This window comes from Carcharhinus amblyrhynchos, chromosome 11, assembly GCF_965287045.1.
Source record: "Carcharhinus amblyrhynchos chromosome 11, sCarAmb.v2.hapA, whole genome shotgun sequence".
In the NCBI taxonomy this organism is placed as follows: domain Eukaryota; kingdom Metazoa; phylum Chordata; class Chondrichthyes; order Carcharhiniformes; family Carcharhinidae; genus Carcharhinus; species Carcharhinus amblyrhynchos.
The window spans coordinates 83,539,941-83,563,023 of record NC_137334.1 but is presented as its reverse complement, the minus strand read 5'-3'; the positions used below and the strand labels follow the sequence as shown (position 1 = coordinate 83,563,023).

General features: G+C 43.0%; 1 protein-coding gene across 1 annotated transcript in view; it reads right to left on the bottom strand.

The window, feature by feature from the left end:
- The window catches only part of LOC145350299 (contactin-associated protein-like 5), a 644,548-nt gene that overhangs the window by 346,417 nt on the left and 275,048 nt on the right, over positions 1-23,083 (bottom strand). Inside the window, exons 9-10 of the mRNA XM_080199493.1 lie at positions 4,079-4,222; positions 1,766-1,937 (exon numbers count right to left, since the gene is read on the bottom strand). Coding sequence (XP_080055619.1) covers positions 1,766-1,937; positions 4,079-4,222 — 316 coding nt within the window. The remainder of the gene's footprint in view (positions 1-1,765; positions 1,938-4,078; positions 4,223-23,083) is intronic.

Here is a 23,083-nt window from a genome sequence, read left to right as displayed (position 1 = left end):
ATAATCTGTAGAGACTCTTGTTTGCCTCGCGAGACAAGAGCATCATAGAGTCAGGCAGCACAGAAATAGGCCCTTCGGCCCACCACGTCTATGCCGACTATCAAATACCAATCTGTACTAATCCCATTTACCAACACTTGGAACATAACCTACTATGCCTTGGCGATTAAGTGCTCGTCCAGGTACTTCTTAAAAGCTGTGAGAGTACCTGCCTCCCACCATCCTCTTAGGCAGTGTGTTTTTTCTCCCACAGCCCAAAGATGTACGGGCTAGGTTGATTGGCCATTCTAAATTGCCCTTAGTGTTTCGGGATGCATAGGTTAGAGGGATTAGTGGGTAAATATTGAGGGATATGGGGATAGGGCCTGAGTGGGATTGTGGTTGGTGCAGACTCGATGGGCCGAATGACCTCTTTCTGCACTGCAAGATTCTATGGTAATTCTATGGTAATTGGACTGGGCAGCAGTTCTGTCTGTCTTGGCACCAAAAGCATTTAAGCTGGACTGCTACAAGGAACAAAACAAATGGGCAATACATCCCCAGAAACAGGCAAGTCTTGGGTCTTGGTCAAGGAGGGTTTGAGTAGGTTAGGAAGGGAGATGGAGATCTGGGGGTGGTTGGAATGTGGGGAGAGAAAAAAGGGAGGGTTCTATCTTAGGAGGGTGCCTCCCAATCAGCAAAGGACAGCCCCTGAAGATGGAACTCCCCCTTTCCTTCCACCCTTTGAAGAATTTATCTCTTTAAAATCAGGATGCTCACTTCTGTCCAACTGCCCATGCCAACTGCTTAATGAAGTGGGCAGCATATTGTCAGGATCAATTGGTTTGCTAACAAGCCTAATTCACCCTTAATTACCTATTTAAAATATGCCAATTTCAGCACCCATCCACTCCCTGTTTTACGAGATGGAACTTGGGATGGGTGGGAAGGTGATGGGGTGGATACCTGTCTGCCCACCACCAAAAAAACACTTGAGTAGGACACAAAAAATGCAGCCCAGCCTTGAGTCATAACCTTCAATTGGTCTACCTTTCATCAGAGACACACCAGCAAAGATGTTCATCTGCAAATGCCTTTGTCAAAGTGAATGAAGGTAGAAAGCATGTGGCAAATTTAAAATTTGCTCTGCCATTTAGCAATTAGCTGGATCTATAGGCAACAGGCACACAAGCCTACCTCCAATAGTGCTTTGCTGTTTTCTAACAGACCCGGCAGCCTGCTTCAGAAAAATGGTAAAAACCTATGGCCACCCTTTCCAAGTGAAACAAAGCAACCTTGATCTAGAAAGTATCCACACAACACTTCATTGGTTGTTAATGATCAAGCTCTACAATTGGTCTTTGAATTTGAACTGGTGCTTCAGTGTGGTGCTACTTTGGATTACTTAGATTAGATTACAATAGAACCCTACAGTGCAGAAGGAAGCCATTCGGCCCGTCGAATCTGCACCGACCACAATACCACTCGTGCCCTATTCCCGTAACCCCATTTATTCACCCTGCTAGTCCCTCTGATGCAAAGAGGCAATTTTACCATGGCCAATCAACCTAACCTGCTCATTTTTGGACTGTGGGAGCACCCAGAGGAAACCCATGGGGAGAACGTGCAAACTCCACACAGTCATCCTAGGCTGAAATTGAACCCAGATCCCTGGCATTGTGAGGCAGCAGTGCTAACCACTGTGCCCCCCTTCTAGTCACTTAACTGTTTTGAACCAGAACGAAGCATAGCTATCTACTCAGTATGAAACGTGAGGAATGTTTACCTGTCCACGATACCGCACATGTCTATCTGAAGGTCGCTGAAGTTTCCCCGTAAGCCTTGCTGCACCTGAATGAGATCTGCCGGCTGATTGTCTATGAAGATGAGTCGCATGCAGCCATGAAAAGCACCGTAGGGATTTGAGCATCCAGCATTTCTGACAGTTCCAGGGCAGCCTTAGGAGCGCAACACATGCATAAAAATTAGTTAGGAATATCATGAGTAAAGACAAAGCTCTGTGTATGACAGCAGTCGTACATCAAAGACCGGGGAATGAGTAATTATTTACATTTGTGGTTGGCAACAAAAACAATCAAGAAACTATCTTCTGTAGGTTCCTTTATTGTCATGGGTCCAATATAAGTAAGAGATAATGATACTCCATTATATTGTTTTGACAATTTCTATTAAGGTTTGTCACTAAGACGTTTAATGGAAGAAGTGAAAGAACAATAAACAGCATACATTATAAAGTTGCTGAATAACCAGTTGCATAATGAAAATCATTATGTGTACTTTCCTAGAACCAATCACAACTGGAGCAATGCATTTGTTTCCCACCACGGATAATCAGGATCCTTACAGCGTAACCACCCAGGACACAGTTTGGAGCCCCAATGCTGGGATCACTTTATTTTAATTTCACACATTACAAGTGTTTTATTTTCAGATTTCACACACCAGTGAAGAAACTACAAGCTCTGAAAAAAAGCAAATTACTGTGGATGCTGGAATCTGAAACCAAAAGGGAAAATGCTGGAAAATCACAGCAGGTCTGGTAGCATCTGTTAAGAAGAGAAAGCAGTCGACGTTTCGAGTCCTGATGACCCTTTGTCAATTCAAAAAAAATTTTAGCAGTGAGGTGAGGTGGGGGGTGGGTGTGGCGGAAATGGGGTGGGTGCCACCTGGCAGCCTATTTACAACGGGTCATGTCAAATAAAATGGGTGGCCACCTCCCTGTCCAACCTCGAGGTGTGCCCCATATCACGGTAGATCGGTAAGGCATCAAACAGCCCAACCCACTCTTCAACTTAATAAGGTCCTTAAATGGCCAAGGAGTGGCCGTTAAGGGCCTTATTCCACTTTGCAATAACATATGTGGCTGGAATGCTGGAAGCTTAGCTCACCAGTTTTTTGCTTGGGCGAAATGCAAAAATTAGGGAAATTTTATGAAAACAAACTTCATTTAGCAATATTGTTTAACTATAATAAATGAATTAACATAACCTTTAACACTTGAATAATACTTAACCATGACAAGATACAATTCTCAACTGCTAACCTTTCAGAATGAATTCCAAGCAACATTTTCCTCTCTTTGTAATTAGTCAGCAAAATACAGGCATTCTTGCTTGAAGCTTAGTTTAACAGTCCTAGAGCTTTTAGAACACCTCTGAAGATAGAAGACAGCCCAGGCAGCAACTGCTAGTATTTTAAAATGAAACTGAAATTGGCTTTCCTGCAAGCTTAGCTCCTCCCAGTAAGCACACCACTCACATCTAATCAAACACGCACATGACTCTGCATACCTTGTCTGAAATCCCAGAGCAACCTAAATAAACAAAAGATCCATAAACTCTACAAGGTAACACATTCCTGGCTGAAATCATTATTACCCTGCAATCTTAATATCTGCTGTGTGTTTACTATACAGACTGACTCTTGTAACAAAACACAGCCCCTTAAAACCTTAAACATAACACATAGCAAAATAGTACAGTGTCACGACAATATTCTGAGGAATGTGAGGATTTTTGTGCTTTGAGGCAAAGGAAGCATCACTACAGCAAAATACTAGCTAGATTTGAATAGTGGAATCATAGACTCATCAAACCTCACAGCACACAAGGGGGCCACTCTGCCCATCGTGTGGGTGCAGGCCTGTGGCAAGCGCTATCTAATTTAGTCACATGCCCCGGCTTTCTCCCTGTAAATTAGTTCTCTTCAAGCACCATGTCCAATTGGCTTTAAAAACATCCTATGAAATCTCATTCAATCACCATTTCAGGCAGTGCTTTTCAGACCATAACCACCCTCTGCGTGGAAAAATATGTCTTCTGGTTTATTGAATACATAAATAATGGAAAATAGGATTTGGATTAGTCTTGGGGTTTAAGAAGAGTCTTTTGAGAACTTTCCCTTAGGTTATTAAGTAAATGGTAAAGATAATCTGTGGAAAGAGAGCCTTCATAAAAGTGAATTTTACAGATTATCTCAGTTGGATGTCACTGATTCACAAAGTTATAAAGCAGTAACATATTAAATAAAATGACTAATGAGCGTAATTGATAGATGTGGAACAAGGGATCTATCTTACCTCCGAAATAGTAACTCTTCCCTGAATTAATCTGTACAGTCGAATGGACGGTCGAGGCAGCATCATTGTCCAGCGTGATGCTGACATGATTCCTTCTTGCATTGAAATGAATGGAATGCCACTGCCCATCATTCAGCCCTGTACCTGCAAAATGTAAATCAGATCCTTAGAAAATCGAAGAGGTTCCTGTTGGAATGTGATAAATGGGAGAGCTGCATCTCGCACTCAACTTATTCAGTTGTGTCATCACCATTCATGACACATGAATTCCCGCTTTGGACATCAGCATCTTTTAACATTTTTAGAGAGACAGATGATCAGCAACATATTTCTGAGAGGTTTATAGTCATGAATTGATGTTGAACTGATGCATGTCGATGCCATCTGTTGTTTCACCTAATGTGCATGTAAAATTGTGTTTTTTTAAAAAAAAGGTGTTTGAGGTATTGGATCTACAGAGCTATATTAGTAACAAAGGCAAGAGGGGGGTAGGCTGTAAATATCTCTGCGTGCTGTTTTACCAAAGGCAATTACCTGTCTAAAATTATCAACATTCTTACTGTGCACATGTCTGTGTATAGCAATAAGAACTCAGTGTATACGAAAGTAAAATTTATTTATTAGTCACATATAAGGCTTACATTAACACTGCAATGAAGTTACTGTGAAATTACCCTAGTTGCCACACTCCAGCCCCTGTTCATCTTTTAGACTGTGGGAGGAAACCGGAGCACCCGGAGGAAACCCACGCAGACACGGGGAGAATATGCAAATTTCACACAGTCACCCAAGCTGGGAGTTGAACCCAGGTTCATGGCACTGTGAGGCCTTTCAAATCAAAACTTTTGTTGTGAGACTTCTTCCTTTGCCCATTCCTGTCCAATGCCAGCATCTCCTCACCAAAATGTGTTCATCTAAGAGGTCAAGTTGCCATAGTCCCAGATGACCATAGGCTGCTCTCCCCTTTGAAGAGGAAGAGTTGACTCGTGGTGATTTAACCTGAGGATCACCACACCTCCGGAGAGGGACAAGATTGAGAAAGAGGTCCTTCATGAATAATTTCAGCTGCTTTGGGAATTGAACCCACGCTGTTGGCATTTCTCCACATCATGAACTAGCCATCCAGCCAACTGAGCTAACTGACCCTCATAGATGAGTTCATTTATATTGTTGTTTCACTTCCCACATCTTGTGGTACACAAGACAGACTTTCATCTCTTCTCATAGTGAGCTTTTGTTTCCCGGACCAGATGGCTGGCCTGTCATCAGAGACTTATACCTTGATGGATGCCACTGCCCATAAAGCATGGTTGACCACGAGAATCTCCCACTCTTATGCCTGCCATTAACATGTTGGAAGGATTTGGATGTTGTTTGGCCAGATTGTGAACACAAGTTTCATGGAGTGGCACGGTGACACAGTGGTTAGCACTGCTGCCTCACAGGCCCAGGGACCCGGGTTCAATTCCAGTGCTGTCTGTGTGGAGTCTGCATGCTCTTCCCATGTCTCCGTAGGTGCCTCGGTTTCCTTCTGTAGTCCAAAGATGTGTAGTTAGGTTTATTAGCCAAGCTAAATTGCCACTTCATGTCAGAAGGATTGAGGTGGTAAATATATGGAAATACGAATATAGAACCTAAGTGGGATTGCTATTGGTGCAGGCTTGATTGGCCACATAGCCTCCTTCTGCACTGTAGATTCCAAGTTCCTTGGCTATCAAGTCCTGTAATGGGATTTGAACGCAGACCTTCTGGCTCAGAGGCTACTCACTGCGCCACAAGATCTCCCATTACATCAATGTACTCCAGTCCAATTAAGCCACTATGCTTTCTGCCTTTTTCCCTACACCCACCACTCCCTGTCCTCACATTTCTCCCCCTCCCTCAACCTGATTCCATTCCATTCTTTAACACTTTCCTGCTTGAACTGACCTTGGTCTGAAACTTCAGTCAAACTTTGGATACATTAATAACACACAAGCGCAAAGAAAATGTTAGGGGTTGTCACTCATTACGACTGTCCAAATCTCAAAGTGACAGCTGATCATCCAAGATGGGAAACCACTGGCCAAAGACAGTTAGCAATTACAAATTTATTTAAAGTTGCTGTGAAAATGGTAGCCCCAGACAGATAACCAGAATGGTTACTGTCAGTAATTCAACTTCACGTTGGTTCCCATCACCGTTTTATTGTGAACCAAAGAAAAATGCTACTCCCATGGCTTACAATCAGGTGGTTCTCACTCTGGGACCTACAACTCCAGTCCAGATAAAGTTTCAGGCTTAAAAACTGCTTCCCTTTGCGCAAGGCTCTGCTCACTCAATGAGGCAGCTCATACTCTCTAAGCCCACGGGTAGATCTATTGAAGATTCCTTGTGGCCTTCCTGGCCATTATAACAGCTACTGATTATTATTCAAGACATATCTCATTATGTCTACTTGCAGATGTAGGTACCTCTAGACCTATTGAAAATGAATGTGGCTGGATCCTCACGTAAGAATACAGTAATAGAAGGAAGCTTTTCAATGCCTTGAGCCAACTCCACTGTGCAGATTAGATGGATTGGCCGTGCTAAATTGCCCCTTTGTGTTCCATTAACCATTGGAAATGAGTGGGGTTACAGGGATAGGGAGGGGGAGTGGGCCAAAGTAAGAGACTCTGTCAGAGGGTCAGTGCAGACTCAATGGGCCAAATGGTCTCTTCTACACTGCAGGGAATGTATGGTTCAAGTATGGCTTTTGAGGGAGAGATTTCTGGATCTCTTTCTATCTTCTGCAAAGAATGCCTCCTGATTCACTCTTGAATTGTCCAGCTCTAATTTGTAGACGCCTCCCCATGTTATTCTCAGTCTGGTGAGAGGACTATCAGAATGAGCACAAACTCAGCTCAGCTGGAATTTGCCACTGCAGAACTGAAGGAGTAGAAACCTAACAGATCAGAGTTCCCTTCAATTTCAGAATCTTCATTGATCTCTAACCCAAATTCTATCCTCAATAGCAAAGGGCCTGAAATCTCCAAAATTTGAACAAAGACCAAAAGAACAAAGAAAAGTATTTTCTATACAGGGTCTGCATATTCTTACTGTGTCTGCATGGGTTTTCTCTGAGTGGTCCAGTTTCCACCCACAGTCCAAAAGACACGCTGGTTAGATGCATTGGTCATGTTAAATTCTCACTCAGTGTATCTGAACAGGTGCCGGAGTGTGGTGACTAGGGGATTTTCACAATAACTATATTGAAGTTTTAATGTAATCCTACTAGTGACACTGATAATAAACTTTAAATCTTGAAACTTCTTTTAATCATTGGTGAAAAATCATTTGTATTGTTATCAGGCAGCAGTGTTCCCTTCCAGTCAGGGAGCACTTCAGTAGTCAAGGGCATTCAGTCATCGATCTTAGGGTAAGTGTTCTCCAAGGCGGCTCAGGGGTTATCATAGAAACCCATAGATAGTTGTCGGCCCATCGAGTCTGCACCAACAACTATCCCACCTAGGCCCTATTCTCATAACCCCACATATTTACCCTGGTTATCCCTCTAATCTACAGATCTTGGGATACAATGGGGCAATTTAGCATGGTCAATGTGCCTAATCCTCACATCTTTGGACTGTCAGAGGAAACCGGAGCATCAGAAGAAACCCACGCAGACACGGGGAGAACATGTAAACTCCAAACAGATAGTCACCCGAGCTGGGAATCGAACCCTGGTCCCTGGAGCTGTGAGGCAGCAGTGCTAACCACTGTGCTACTGTGGAGAAAAGGCAGGAGAATGGAGATGAGAAAAATATCAGCCATAATTGAATGGCGGAGCAGACTCGATGGGCCAGATGGCCTAATTCTGGTCCTATGTCTTATGGTCTTCTGGTCTCACTGCCCTGGCTTGAGACAATTCACACTTCTTTAACCTGTGATTATCCCTCTCTCCACATCCACTGTTTATACCTGTAAAGACTTGATTGCCTGAAAAGACTCACATTCCAATCATTCTTCACATTCCAATCTATAATCATCTTGCAATTATGTTTTTGCCTCTATATGCTGTGTTTGTGAACTAACCTCCACTCACTTGATGAAGGAGCAGCACTCCAAAAGCTTGTGATTCCAAATAAACCTGTTGGACTTTAACCTGGTGTTGTGAGGCTTCTTAATGTGCCCAACCCTGTCCAATACCAGCATCTCCAAGTCATGACTGAGGTTTACATGTGATACTGACAACAACGTGCGACTCTGTGTCGGGGGGGAGGGGGGAGGTGGGTGACTGCATTACACTCTTAGCCCTTGTGCTTGTAGGAGGCTCAGAGTTTCCCCGTGGCTAACATTTTGTCCATGGTCCTGGTTCAGCCACTAAAATTCTGCACAAGGAGACAATGTTACATCTGACAGCACTGTTTGGGAGAAAGTTCTGATGTGGAGATGCTGGTTTTGGACTGGGGTAAACACAGTAAGAAGTCTCACAACACCAGGTTAAAGTCCAACCAATTTATTTGATAATAAACTCACAAGCTTTCGGGGTTTGCCCCTTCGTCAGGTGAATGAAGAGTTCTGGCCTCAGACACAGCATATAACAGCACACACAGTTTTCAGATTACTGATTAGAATGCTGCTATTCAAGTCTTAAAGATGCAGACAATGTGAGTGGAAAGAGCACTAGGCATAGGTTAAAGAGATGTGTATTGTTTCCAGACAGTACAGTAAGTGAGGTTTTTCAAACCCAGGAAAGTCATGGGGGTTACAGATAGTGCGACATGAACCTAAGATCCTGGTTGAGACCGTCCTCATGTGTGCGGAACTTGGCTATCAGTCTCTGCTCAGTGACTCTGTGCTGTCGTGTGTTGTGAAGGCCGCCTTGGAGAACGCTTACCCGAAGGTCAGAGGCCGAATGCCCATGACTGCTGAAGTGTTTGCCAACAGGGAGGGAACAGTCTTGCCTGGTGATTGTCGAGCGATGTTCATTTATCCGTTGTCGTAGCAGACCACATAGATGGAAATCCAGTGTGGATTTCCCCCTTAGGTTACTGTCTGTGCGAAGTTTGCACATTCTCCCTGTGTCTGCAAGGGTTTCCATCGGGCGCTGTGGTTTCCTGGTACAGTTCAAAGATATGCGAGTTAGGTGCATTGGCCATGCTAAATTGACCCTAGTTTTAGGGGGATTAGCAGGGTAAATATGTGGAGTAATGGGGATAGGATGGGATTGTTGTCGGTGCCGTCTTGATGGGCCAAACGGCCTCCTTCTGTACTGTAGGGTTTCTATGATTCTATGAAGTAATAGAACATAGAACATAGAACACTACAGCACAAACAGGCCCTTCGGCCCACGAGTTGCGCCGATCACATCAACACCTACCAATCTATAGACCTATCTATAACCCCCAATCCCATTAAATCCCATATACTCATCCAGAAGTCTTTTAAAAGACCCCAGCGAGTTCGCCTCCACCACCACTGACGGCAGCCGGTTCCATTCACTCACCACCCTCTGAGTGAAAAACTTACCCCTAACATCACTTCTGTACTTTCCTCCCCGCACCTTAAATCTGCGTCCTCTCGTAGCGACCATTTCAACCCGGGGAAATAGCCTCTGAGAATCCACCCTATCTATTCCTCTCAACATTTTATAAACTTCTATCAGGTCGCCTCTCAACCTTCGTCTCTCCAGGGAAAAGAGTCCCAGTTCCCTCAACCTAACTTCATAAGGCATGCCTCCCAGTCCAGGCAACATCCTTGTAAATCTCCTCTGTACCCTTTCAATAGCTTCTACGTCTTTCCTATAGTGAGGCGACCAGAACTGCACACAGTACTCCAAGTGAGGCCTGACAAGGGTCTTATAAAGAATATAGCAGAATGTTCAAGAATTCCAAAATAACAATGGTGATATGAGATTTTACACTTTGCCGATTGAGAATTTCATGATCGAGTTTTACTTAGTAATTCTGGACTTTTGTGAAACTCAATGAGGTATGTGCGCAGCAGGTTGTGGTGACAAGAAAGAGCAAGAACAAGTTCAGGGGCAAAACAAGTGAAATAATCCTATTGGCAATGGTCTGATTAGACAATAACGCTCTGATTGACCTGCCTCCTCGCTTTGACAATGTCCTTGAATATTATTCCACAGTGGTGAGTCACCTGCTGAAAACGCATTGTGGAAATGGAGGAACATGTTTTCCATGAGTTTCTGCACATTATAGTCAGAAATCAGAAATGACTTGCGGCTAAGTTCCAAAAGTGCACCATTGGGTTAAAGAATTATGAGGAGCATAAATTTTGGATACGCACTGTGAATGAGTATGGACTTGCAAAATTTTATTATCAGAAAGCTCAACCAACACATTAAGTGCTGCCATTATGTGACGAGCTAAAAGCCATAAGTGCAGTAGAATATGAAACAAAGGAGCAGGAGTAGGCCCTTAAGAGCCCTCAAGTCTGCTCTGCCATTCAATATGATCGTGGTTGCTCTTCTACCTTAATGGTATTTTCTCAAATGATCCTCGTATTCCTTAACTTTAATATCCTGAAATCTATCGATCTCTGCTTTGAACATAATCAATGACTGAGACTCCACAGCCCTCGGGGGTAGAGAGCTCCAAAGATTCACCACATTCCGAGTGAAAAAAGTCTTTCCTCTTCTTAGTGCTAAGTGGCCTACCCCTTTGTCTCAGCCTGTGTCCCCCGCTTCCAGACTCAGCGGGAAACATGCTTTTGACCCTTGCCTTGTTGAACCATGTAAGATTTTTCTGTGCTTCGGTGAGATCATTCTTCTGAACTCAAGAGAACACAGACTCAGTCTCCTCAATCTCTCCTCACAGGACAATCCTGCCATCCCAAGGATTAGTCTGGTGAACTTTCATTGTACTCCCTCTGTGATAATTGCATCCTTCCTTAGGGAAGGGGACCAAAATACACCAGGTACAGCCTTACCAAATCTCTGACAATTGCAACAAGATTTATTTACTCCTGTACTCAAATCTTCTTGCAACTAAGCCCAACATGCCATTTGCCTTCCTAATTGTTTGCTGCACCTGCATTTTGGCTTTCACTCATGTATGGACATTGACACCCACGTTCCTTTGGTCATCAACACTTCCCAATGTATCACCACCTAAGAAATAAATTGCATTTTTATTTTTTCCTATCAGAGTGGATAACTTCATATCTTTCCACATTATATTCCATCTGCCATGTTCTTGCTCACTCACTTAGTCTGTCAAAATCCCCTTTGCATCATCCTCACAACTCACATTCCCACTTAGTTTTGTGTCATCAACAAACTTGGAAATATATTTTGTCCGTAAATCCAAATTATTGATTCAGGTCGTGAATAGTTGGGATCCGATCCCTGTGGTGCCCCATGGGTCACAGCCTGCTGACCTGAGAATGACCCATTTATTCCTACTCTTTTTCCAACACTTAACCAATTCTCAATCTGTGCAAGGATATGATGTCCAATCCCATGTGCTCCAGATTTGCTTATTAATCTCCTATATGGGACTCTGTCAAAAGCCTTCTGAAAATCCTCATGTACTACATCCATTGGTTCCCCATACCCCTTTTGTTAATTACAATAATTCAGGGCAGCATGGTGGCACAGCAGTTAGCACTGCTGCCTTACAGCACAAGGGGCCTGGGTTCAATTCCTGTGCTTGGGTCACTGTCTGTGCTCAGTCTGCACATTCTCCCCAAGTCTGCATGAGTTTCCTCCGGTGCTCTGGTTTCCTCCCACAGTCTGAAAGATGTGTTGGTTAGGTGCATTGGCCATGTTAAATTCTAACATGTACCTAAACAGGCACTGGATTGTGGCGAACTAGGGAATTTCCACAGTAACTTCATGGCAGTGTTAATGTAAGCCTACTTGTGACACAACTAAATAAACTTTAAAATTTGACAAGGTGCCTCAGAAGACATTATTGCAGAAGGTCGGGGGCATGGAGTTGGGGGTAGGGTGTTAGCGTGGATAGAGGATTGGCTGTCAAATAGGAGGCAGAGAGTGGGGGTCAATGGGTGCTATTCGGATTGGCGGATGGTGACTAGTGGAGTGCACCAGGGGTTGGTGCTGGGGCCTCCGCTATTCACCATTTATATAGATGATCTGGAGGAGGGAACCAAGTGTATGGTGTCGAAATTTGCTGATGACACCAAGATTGGTGGAATGGCAAATTGTGCGGAGGGTATGGAGAGTCTGCAGATAGGCTGGGCGAATGGGCCAGGAACTGGCAAATGGAATTTAATGTTGGCAAATGTGAGGTTGTCCACTTTGGTAGGAATAATGGTAGGAAGGACTATTACTTACGTGGCAAAAAACTGCAGCATGCAACGGTGCAGAGGGACCTCGGGGTCCTGGTACATGAGTCACAAAAACCCAGCCTGCAGGTGCAGCAGGTGGTCAGGAAGGCGAATGGGATGCTGGCCTTCATAGCGAAGGGGATTGAATATAAAAGTAGGGAGGTCTTGCTGCAGCTGTATAGGGCACTGGTGAGGCCGCAGCTGGAGTACTGTGTGCAGTTTTGGTCGCCGCACTTACGCAAGGATATTTTGGCCTTGGAGGGAGTGCAGAGGAGGTTTACTAGGCTGATTCTGGAGTTGAGGGGGTTGAACTATGAGGAGAGGCTCAATAAACTAGGCTTGTACTCGTTAGAGTTTAGAAGAATGAGGGGAGATCTCATTGAGACATATAAGATGATGAATGGGATGGATAGGATAGAGGTGGAGAGACTCTTCCCGCTCAGAAAGGACAGTAGGACTAGAGGGCACAGCCTCAAGATAAAGGGGGGTGCGGTTTAGAACGGAGTTGAGGAGGAACTTCTTCACTCAAAGGGTGGTGAATCTCTGGAATTCTTTGCCCGTTGAAGTGGTGGAGGCTGCCTCGCTCAATATTTTTAAGACGCGGGTTGATAGGTTTTTGATAGGCAAGGGAATTAAGGGTTATGGGGAGAGGGCGGGAATGTAGAACTGAGCCACGACAGATCAGCCATGATCTTATTGAATGGCGGGGCAGGCTCGAGGGGCTAGACGGCCTACTCCTGCTCCTATTTCTTATGTTCTTATGTTAAATTTACACCCACAAAAAACAGGTTTGTCAAACTTGATTTCCCATTCATAAATCCATGTTGACAGCCCAATTCCACCATAATTTTCTAAGGGTCCAGTTACCATGTCCTTTCTAATAGATTTTAGTATTTTCCCGACTACTGATGTCAGGCTAACAGGTCCGGTTTTCTCTCTCCCTCCTTTCTTAAATAGTGAAGTTACATTTGCCACTTTCCAATCTACAGGAACAGTTCCAGAATCTACAGAATGTTAGAAGATGATTGCTGATGCCCCACTGTTCCTGCAGCCATCTTTATCAACACTCGGAAGTTTCTCCTCACCTCAGGAAGGATCTCAGTCCTAAAATTTCATCCCATCTTCCTGAGACTGTGCCCCCTTGTTTCAGATTCCTTAGCCAGTGTCTATCCTGACACCTCATCGGTATCTCTTATGCTTCAATGAGATTAATTTGCTCAATCTCTCATCATGCAACAATCCTCTCAGAAAAACAAGCATAAGACTGCAGATGGATCAATTTGAAAAACAGAAAATGCTGGTCTGGAAGACACCAAGACTACCTCCTTATATAAAGCAAATGCTGGATGAGATTTTCACTCAGCTCTGTATATGCGACGAGCACATAACATTACTGAGAGGGTCAAGGATCAATATAAATTGGCCCTCAAGCCTCATTGCCCTTCACAGATAGCTCATCTGGGTGAAAAGGGAAGGTGATGGTTCACTGGTATTATCGCTAAACTATTAATCTAGAAATAATGTGGAGATGCCAGCGTTGAACTGGGGTGGTCACAGTAAGAAGTCTCACAACACCAAGTTAAAGTCCAACAGGTGACTCACTCACCTGGTGAAGGAGCTGTGCTCCAAAAGCTTGTGATTCCAAATAAACCTGTTGGACATCAATGCAGTAGCTCAGCTAATGTTTTCGGGACCCAAATGATGGAATTTGAATTCAGTAAGAAGTATCTGGAATCAAGAACTACTGATGACCGAGAAACTATTGTGGGTTATCAGAAAAACTCATCTCGTTCTTTAACGTCCTTTAGGCAAGGAAATCTGCTGTCCTTACCCAGCCTGGTCTACATTTGACTCCAGAGGCACAGCAATGTGGTTGATTCTCAACTGCCCTCCAAGGGTAACTAGGGATGGGCACTAAACGTTGGCCAGCCAGTGATGGCCATGCGCCATGAATGAATAAACAAAAAGAGGTGAATCTCGGGTCACTAGCTTCACTGATAGTGGCTGAATGATAAGTGTCAGGAGGAGGGGGAGCTGCGATTGGCTACTGGGGAGGGAAGTGAGCCCTTGTGCTCTTCCTGACTCCTCAGGAATTGTTTTTTATTGAAAAAAATGAATTTACCTTTTGTGGCTGAAAAATCTTGATTGTGTGCAAAGCATTTCCTGATCAGTACCGAGTAATTTAGGGACGGTGGCCTTCAGTGGACTCTAGGCTCCAATGTGTTCTAAAATAAGGGGTTCACAACCATGCACAGTTTAGGTACCAGCTGTTCCAATGCTAAATCAGTACTCTGTGCCACCATTTTATAGCCAGAAGAATCACAATACTTATATAGAATGATGGTTGACAGTGGTTAGCACTGCTGCCTCACAATGGGTTTGATTTTCGGCTTGGGTCACTGTCTGTACGGACACCACATGTTCTCCCCATGTCTGTGTGGGTTTTCTGCAAGTGCTCTGGTTTTCTTCCACGCTCCAAAGATCATAGAATCATAGAACCCCCTACAGCGCAAAAGGAGACCATTCAGCCCATTGAGCCTGCACCAACAACAATCCCACCCAAACCCTATCCCCATAATCCCATGCATTTATCCTGCTAGTCTCCTGAACACTAAGGCCAATTTGGCATCCCAATCCACCTAACCTGTACATCTTTCAACTGTGGGAGGAAACCTGAGCACCAAGACGAAACCCACGGAGACACGGGGAGAGCTTGCAAACTCCACAAGAACAGTGGAGGCCAGAATTGAACCGAGGGCCCTGGTGCTATGAGGCAGCAGTGATAACCACTCTGCCACCCTGCCAGCTACGAAGTGGAGAATATGGGCATCCATCACACTATCCCTCGCATGCTAAGCAGACACTCTACCATTTGAGCTAATTTCACCAAGTTGTCTGTTGTTACCTTTGTGGGTGTGCTGATGTGCAGGCTAGATTGACTGGCCATGCTAAATAGCCTCTTAGTGTCAGGGAGATTAGACAGTAAGATGTGGAGTTATGGGGATAGAGCCTGAGTGGGATTGTTCTTGGTGAAGTCTCATTGGACCAGATGACCCTCTCCTGCACTGTAGGAACTCTACAATTCTAAATTTTACCTCTATGTATCAAAATTTTGAAAGATACTTCAAAAAGCTGAGTTCCTTCTGTACCTATGAAAACACCTCAGTCTGTTTTCCAGCAAAGTTATCCAGGTAGCAATCAAAATAATTTGCATAATCACCCATCCTCCCCGCCACCTATAATTCCCCTCCTGCCCATTCTCTCCCCATCAGTGCAAGACTGAAAACAATGATAACGCCACAGCAGCTGCCTGATGTGAACTCTGCTCATACAACACAGGGCAGGTGGTTGAACCTAGAATTCTCCTCCCTCTGTGTCTGCGTGGGTTTGCATTGCACCAAGCTCATTAAAAGCAATTTGATTGTCAGATATGAAACAGTTGGAACACTAGAATTGTTCTTTACTTGAACGAGATTGAAAATCAACCTTAACATGAATCACCAATGGACCACACGGCACTTGTGTAACTGTTACAATTAACATTGCCATCTGGACTCTTGTTCACCAGTTCAGCCGAGATTTTGACATTGTCACCCACTGTTGGTTGACAGCTCTTAGCAGCATTATGATGGCCAACATTATTAATATTGCACAGAAGCAGCAATCTATTTCCAGTTTTAAAAATAAATGAAGGCTTGCTTTTATACACCGCCTTGCGTGAGTTCAAATATCCCAAAGCATGTTCTCACCAAGTGAGTACTTTGGAAATGTAGTGACCGCTGTAAAGTAAGGAACACAGCGGTCAATCTGTGCACAGCAAGATCTCAACGTCAACAGTCATCAGAAATTCTGCTCGATTTTCAAGTTTGCTGATGACACTGCCGTCATGGATCAGATCTCAAACAATGATGAGATAGAGTACAGGAATGAGATAGAGAATCTGGTGAACTGGTATGATGACAATAATCCCTCCCTCAATGTCAACAAAACAAATGAATCATAGAACCCTACAGTGCAGAAAGAGACCCTTTGGCCCATCGAGTCTGCACTGACCACAATCCCATCCAAGCCCTACCCCCATATCCCTGCATATTTTACCCACTAATCCCTATAACTTACGTATCTCAGGACACTAACGGGCAATTTTAGCATGGCCAAACAACATAACCCGCACATCTTTGGACTAAGGGAGGAAACCCACGCAGACACAAGGAGAATGTGCACACTCCACACAGACAGTGACCCGAGCCGGGAATCGAACCCAGGTCCCTGGAGCTGTGAAGCAGCAGCGCTAACCACTGCGCTATTGTGCCGAATGAGATTATCATCGACTTCAAGAAGTGTAAAGGAGAACATGCCCCTGTCTACATCAATGTGGATGAGAAATGGTCAAAAGCTTCGAGTTGTTATGCACCCAAATCACCAACAACCTGCCCTGGTCCCCATGCCAATGCTATAGTTAAGAAAGCCCACCAACGCCTCTACTTTCTCACAAGACTAAGGAAATTTGGCATCTCAGCAACGACTCTCACCAACTTTTACAGATGCACCACAGAAAGCATTCTTTCTGGTTGTATTACAGCTTGGCATGGCTCCTGCTCTTCCCAAGGCTGCAAGAAACTACAAAATGTCATGGATGTAGACTAACCAGCCTCCCATCTATTGACTCTGTCCACACTTCCTGTGTCTTGGCAAAGCAGCCAGCATAATTAAGGACCCCACACACCCTGGACATTCTCTCTTCCACCTTCTTCCAACGGGAAAAAGGTATAAAAGTCTGAGATCACGTACCAACTGACTCAAGAACAGCTTCTTCCCTGCTGCCATCAAGCATTTGAATGGACCAACCTTGCATTAAGTTAATCTTTCTCTGCACTCTAGCGGTGACTGTAACATTTTGCACTCTCTCCTTTCCTCCTCTATGAATTATGTGCTTCGTCTGTATAGCGTGCAAGGAACAATATTTTTCACTGTGACAACATGTGACAATAATAAATCAAATCAAATCAAATTTTGTGATGTCGGTTAAGAAATATGTGGTGGCCAGTTCAGCAGGGAGAATTCTGCTGCTATCCTGTGGAATAGAGTCTTGGGGTAAAAAATCTCACTTGAAAACACTTGCAGCTGTGCAGCACTCCATATGTACTGCATTGCAGCATCAGCCAATACGTTAAAGCAAACTTTCAACTAACATAACATCTTCAAGAATGATTTTAATAACTGGATTGGAACAGGGAATAACAGTATATCCCAAACCAGCCCTCCATTGATATCCACACACATGCACTTTCAGAAGTACGATGATACTATCCCTTTAGGAAATGTGTTTGTTATGATTCCTGTACAGAATCTGTTTTAGCAGTTTTATTTGTTATTATTGGGGCCATCCTGCCTCAATCCAGCAGCCCTGTATGGTTACTGCAGCAGCATAATTGCTTCTAATTGCTAGAATAATCTGAGCAATTATGCTGGTCTTCATGTTCCCCTGGGATTTTGCAGAGTAGGACTTGATTAGGATGATTGACAGCAAACAAATCATATGACTGGGTGGAGCTAGGCTTACACAGACAATTCAAACTTAGTTGCTGTTTAGGTGCTGCTTTTGAGTTGAGAGAGAGGAGTGTCTTTCTTTTCCCCTCAGGAGACTGGGAGCTGCCAGAGACTAGATTTTCTTCAATGAAATTTTGCTGTTCTCTGGAAATTGCTATCTGGATCTCTGTCCAGAAGTGTTAAAAGGCTGGTAATCGAGCGCCATATAAGCATACTTGTTTTTTGTGCTAACTCTGATGAAGGGTGCATATTTGTGGGGCCATTGCTTTAAATTGGAACAACAGAGATAGTTAGCTGTTAAGAATTATACTTTGTTGTGTTTAAGCATTTTAATTGGTAAAAGTTGTGCTAATTCTTGTTGTTATATTCTAACTGTGTCCTTTAAATAAAGCTTGTTTTGATAAAAGCTTCCTGATGGGTCATTCGAACCATACCTGGAGTGAAACACCTTAAGCTCACATTAATGCCAAAATCAAATGTAAAAGTTGAGGTTTCGGCTAACTGCATAACTTACATTGGAGTTTCTTGTCTGGTCCATAACAGCGGGAATTACAGAGTAGCAATAACAAAGAAGAACTTTTGCTCCTCTCCTGATGGAAGACTGTTGAGAGCAATTTTACAACATCCTTCTGCTGAATTGAATAGCCCAGTGCAGACCAAACTCTCCACCTTCTGGGCTTACATATCCCAACTACTTGCTGGATAAATTTACTGAGACATCAGGGGAGTTTTTGCATTATATTTCATGAAGATGAATAAAATACAATGGCCGTGATAATTTCACCAGCTATCCATTGGTTCATCACTGTTACAGTGCAATGACAAAATATCGATTTTTATAACCATGTAATGCAACTCTCCAACATTGTGATATATATCTTTTCGATCAGAGACTGGAAAATAAAATTCAAGTTGCAAGGTGATAGTAAAACCAAAAAAAATAGAGTTTTTATTCAAGTTAGATGTAGTTGTATAAAAATCTTAACAAGTTGCATTTTGAATTAAAGTTTAATAGATGGATATCTATTGCTACCTTCATTATATGGGCATTCCAAATTGGATTCACATCTAGTTTTTGATAGATCCTGCTTTTAAAGTGCCTCACCTTGTCATGTTAGCTACAGAAAAATGTGACACAATATCCAGAACAAGTCAATGACTATTTCTGCCAACTGGAAATAGATTCTTGTCAGGCTTCATTTTAGATCAAGCTAGACTTTCAGGATTCTATAATCCCTTGTCATAACTTGTAAACAAACCCAATTTCTCGATTTGGAATATTGCTCCAGCGATGATTTTCTAAGTTCATAAATATGTAACTGAATTGAAATATGTATGAACTCAGTTTTGGCTTTACAATGGAAGCAAGAAGCTATACAAAAATTTAATTTCAAATAGCCATTTCTATTTTCCAATCATTCTTTTCTTGGCACACTTTCTCATTACTATTTGTGGGAACTTGTGGGAATATTTGACTAGGCCACAACTAAATCTTTGCAACAAGTTCCAGTCACTACACATTCGGAAAGAAGTGAGGGCCCCAGAGAAGGTACAGTGGAGATTTATCAGAATGATTGGAGGATGGGGGATTTTAGCTACAGGGTTAGGTTGGAGAATCTGAAGTTGTTCTCCTGGACCAAAAGAGATTGAGGGGAGATTTGATAGAAGTGTACTAGATTATGGCAGGTCTGGACAAAGCGCGCAAAGAAAGATTATGACCATTGGTGCTCCGGTTTCCCACCACACTCCAAAGATGAGTGGATTAGGTTGATTGCCCATGCTAAATTGACCCTTGAGGGGAATTTTCCCATCCTACCCGCCATGGAAATTGTAGCGACCAGACAAAGGTCCATTGACCTCGGATGGGATTTTCCAATCTTGGGATGAGCACGGCTAGGTAATCCCAGAATTAGTGTTAGGGGACTTAGCAGGGTAAATGTATAGAGTTGCAGGAGTACGGCTTGGGTGGGACTGTTATTTGTGCAGGCACGAGGGGCCAAATGGCCTCCTCCTGCTGTAGGGATTCTATGATATTGTGATTAGCATTTGACATGGGGATAGGGACTTAGATTTCACATCCTCCTTTCAACTGAATAAAGGTGAGGGAGGTTGTGAAGAAAAGCCTTTTATCCAGTGAGTGATAATGACCTGGCCCATGGGGATGGTGGAAGTGGAGATAATCAATGTTTACGAAAGAAAATTGGATAAGCACTAGAAGGCCAGAGTTGAAGTGTTGTAATGTGACTGGCTGGTTTGCCCGACAAGGAGTTGGCATGTACTCATCGGGCTGAGTAGCCTCTTCCAGTGCTATAAATGACCTATGATTACATTCAATATACTTCAAAATGATTCAACAAGCAAACACAATACTGCAATATATCAACCCAGAAATTACTGGCAAAATATGCAGATACAAGACTTGCAATCTAATTGAGAATTGGAAATAAAGGATTGAATTCCTTTAAATGTTGAGAGTGTGATGTTAGAGTCCCTTTAAGAGTTTTTTTTTAAAAATCATGATCTCTGCAGCTCACAGCCTTAGGTGAAGTCACTGTGGGAGGAGGGTAAAAACTGTATACAGCTCAGATCATGATGAGGAGATGCCGGTGTCTTACTGTGCTTACCCCAGTCCAACATCAGCATCTCCTCATCATGGCTACCATCGACATCGCAAACTGTTGGCTCCAAGTGGAGAGGATCTCTAAAAAGATCGCACATATTGACACAGACATCAAGTTTCTACAAATTACTTCTTACTATACAGCTCAGGTGACAGGGATCTCATTTTCATGTTCAGTTTGTGAGATGGAGTGCTTAAAGCATCAAGTCCTTCTCTCCCTGTTTGTTTTTTTTTGGAAATTCTGTTGGTTAGCTGAAAATAAGATCTTGTTTTCCAGAAGGATGGAAGTCTGCTGTGTTTTGGAGGGCTGGACTAGAGTCTCTCCAGTGCTTTGGAAAGTTTTCTTGTCTTCAAACTGCTCTGAGTCACAGGAATATTATGCAGCCTCATAAGGAAAAGAATTTATCTTAGTATCAAGTGAGCATAAGTCTGTGCTGTGTTCAACATTCAAAAAAGTTTTTTTTGTTGTCTGTAGGTTTTGGTTTAAGTTGGAACACATTAGAGAAATTCATTAAGAGTTATACATTATAATGGTTGTTTCGTTTCTTGTTTGTAATTGATAAAAGTTCTTGCTAATTATCTTGCTATACATGTTATCTATATTCTTAAATAAAGTTTGTTTGATAAAAGCTCCCTGATGGGTCATTTAATTCACACCTGATCCGAAACACTTCATGCTCATCCTAACCAAATTCAAGGTGTAAAATTTATGATTTAGGCGACTTATGGTAAAACACTTTGGAGCTTTTAACCTGAAACATAACAAGAACAGAAGTTGCAAAGCAAAGTTTACTATTATATTACCACATTATCTTGGAGAAAAATATACATTTTATTCCATATTGGTTCTAAAATTGTGTGTACACCTTCAGGAAAGAACAGCTATTATTCCCTATTACTAATCTTTGCTGAGTGAAACGCTATTGAAATAATCTCGTGTTTTATACGGAAGACTGACTAACGACTTCTAACATCTTAGGCCAAACAGCATTTTTTCATGTTTAACGTTGACTTATAAAAGACAGAGGGATGGAAAGAGAAGACTGGAGCTCAAATTTATGCTGCATTATGATTGGGATTTCGCATTATAGGTTAGAAATAATTGTACTGATGTTGGTCTCTTGGACCTATATTTTTCATTCGAAACACTACTCACACATATTGCCCTCACTGTTTGTTGCCTCAACGCCCAACAATGTCCCAGTGATGTCTACAGTGCTTTATGTTGCTTGCCAATCATGTTGCCAGGGAACTCGCTGTAGGGTATCGCTATCGGTGGGACTGGAAGATTCCACTGATAGCAGGGGCTGGAAAATTCAGCCCCATATTTTGGATTTTTTTTATCAATGAATTTGTATGGTTGTGAGGGGGAGAAACACCATCATGCTTGGCAAACTAGTGCTAGCTTTTGTTGACAAAAATATTTTTCTCTGTGAGTTTACGGAAAAGCAAATTTTCAACCTGCTAATTCTGCATTATTAATACATCTTCTGACCTGTATTCCTTCACAATCAAACATGAGGCCATCCAAAACTCTGATGCTCATGTACATAATTGCACTAAGCCTTGTTCACCTCAAGTCTGGGTTTGCTGACATACATTGACCCTCACTCCTCCCTACCGATATAATTTCCCCAGCCCATAACCCTCTGAGATTTTTGCACTCTCCTAACCCTGGGATCTCCTGCACCTCTCAAATTTTAATCGCTCCAGCATTAGTTTCCATGCTATCAGTTGCCTAATCCCTAAGCTCAGGTTTTCCCTCCCTAAACCTCTCCGCCTCTCAATTTCTATCTTCCCTTTTTTTTAACATGATTCGGTAGCACAATGGTTAGCGCTGCTGCCTCACAGTGCCTCAGGTCACTGACTGCATGGAGACCCCTTGTGTCCACCTGCGTTTCCTTCGGGTGCTCCGGTTTCTTCCCACAGTCCAAAAAACATGCTGATTAGGTGCATTGGTTGTACTAAATTCTCCCTCAGTGTAACTAAACAGGCACTGATATGTGGCAACTCGGGGATTTTCACAATAACTTCATTGCAGTGTTAATGTAAGCCTACCTGTGACACTAATAAATAAACCTTAAACTCTTAAAACTTATCTCTGGCCAAGCTTTGTCCTAATATCTCATGTAGTGTTATATTTTGTTTTACAATGATCCTGTGAAGCGCCTTAATGTTAAAGCCGCTATATAAGTTGTTGGGTTTTTTTGTTGCTGAATATCTATTAATGTACTTTTCTTTCCTGGTATAATGCCTCTATGTAAAGTTTACAAGGAGGAAATAGCAAGGCATCTTGAGGGGAATTGCTTGATAGAGCAGACACAGCACGGTTTCGTTAAGGGGAAGTCGTGTCTGACAAATTTATTGGAGTTCTATGAGGATGTGTCTAGGGCGGTGGATAGAGGAGAGCCGGTGGATGTGGTCTTTCTTGATTTTCAGAAGGCGTTTGACAAGGTACCTCACAAGAGGTTATTGCAGAAGGTCAGGGGGCATGGAGTTGGGGGTAGGGTGTTAGCGTGGATAGAGGATTGGTTGTCAAATAGGAGGCAGAGAGTGGG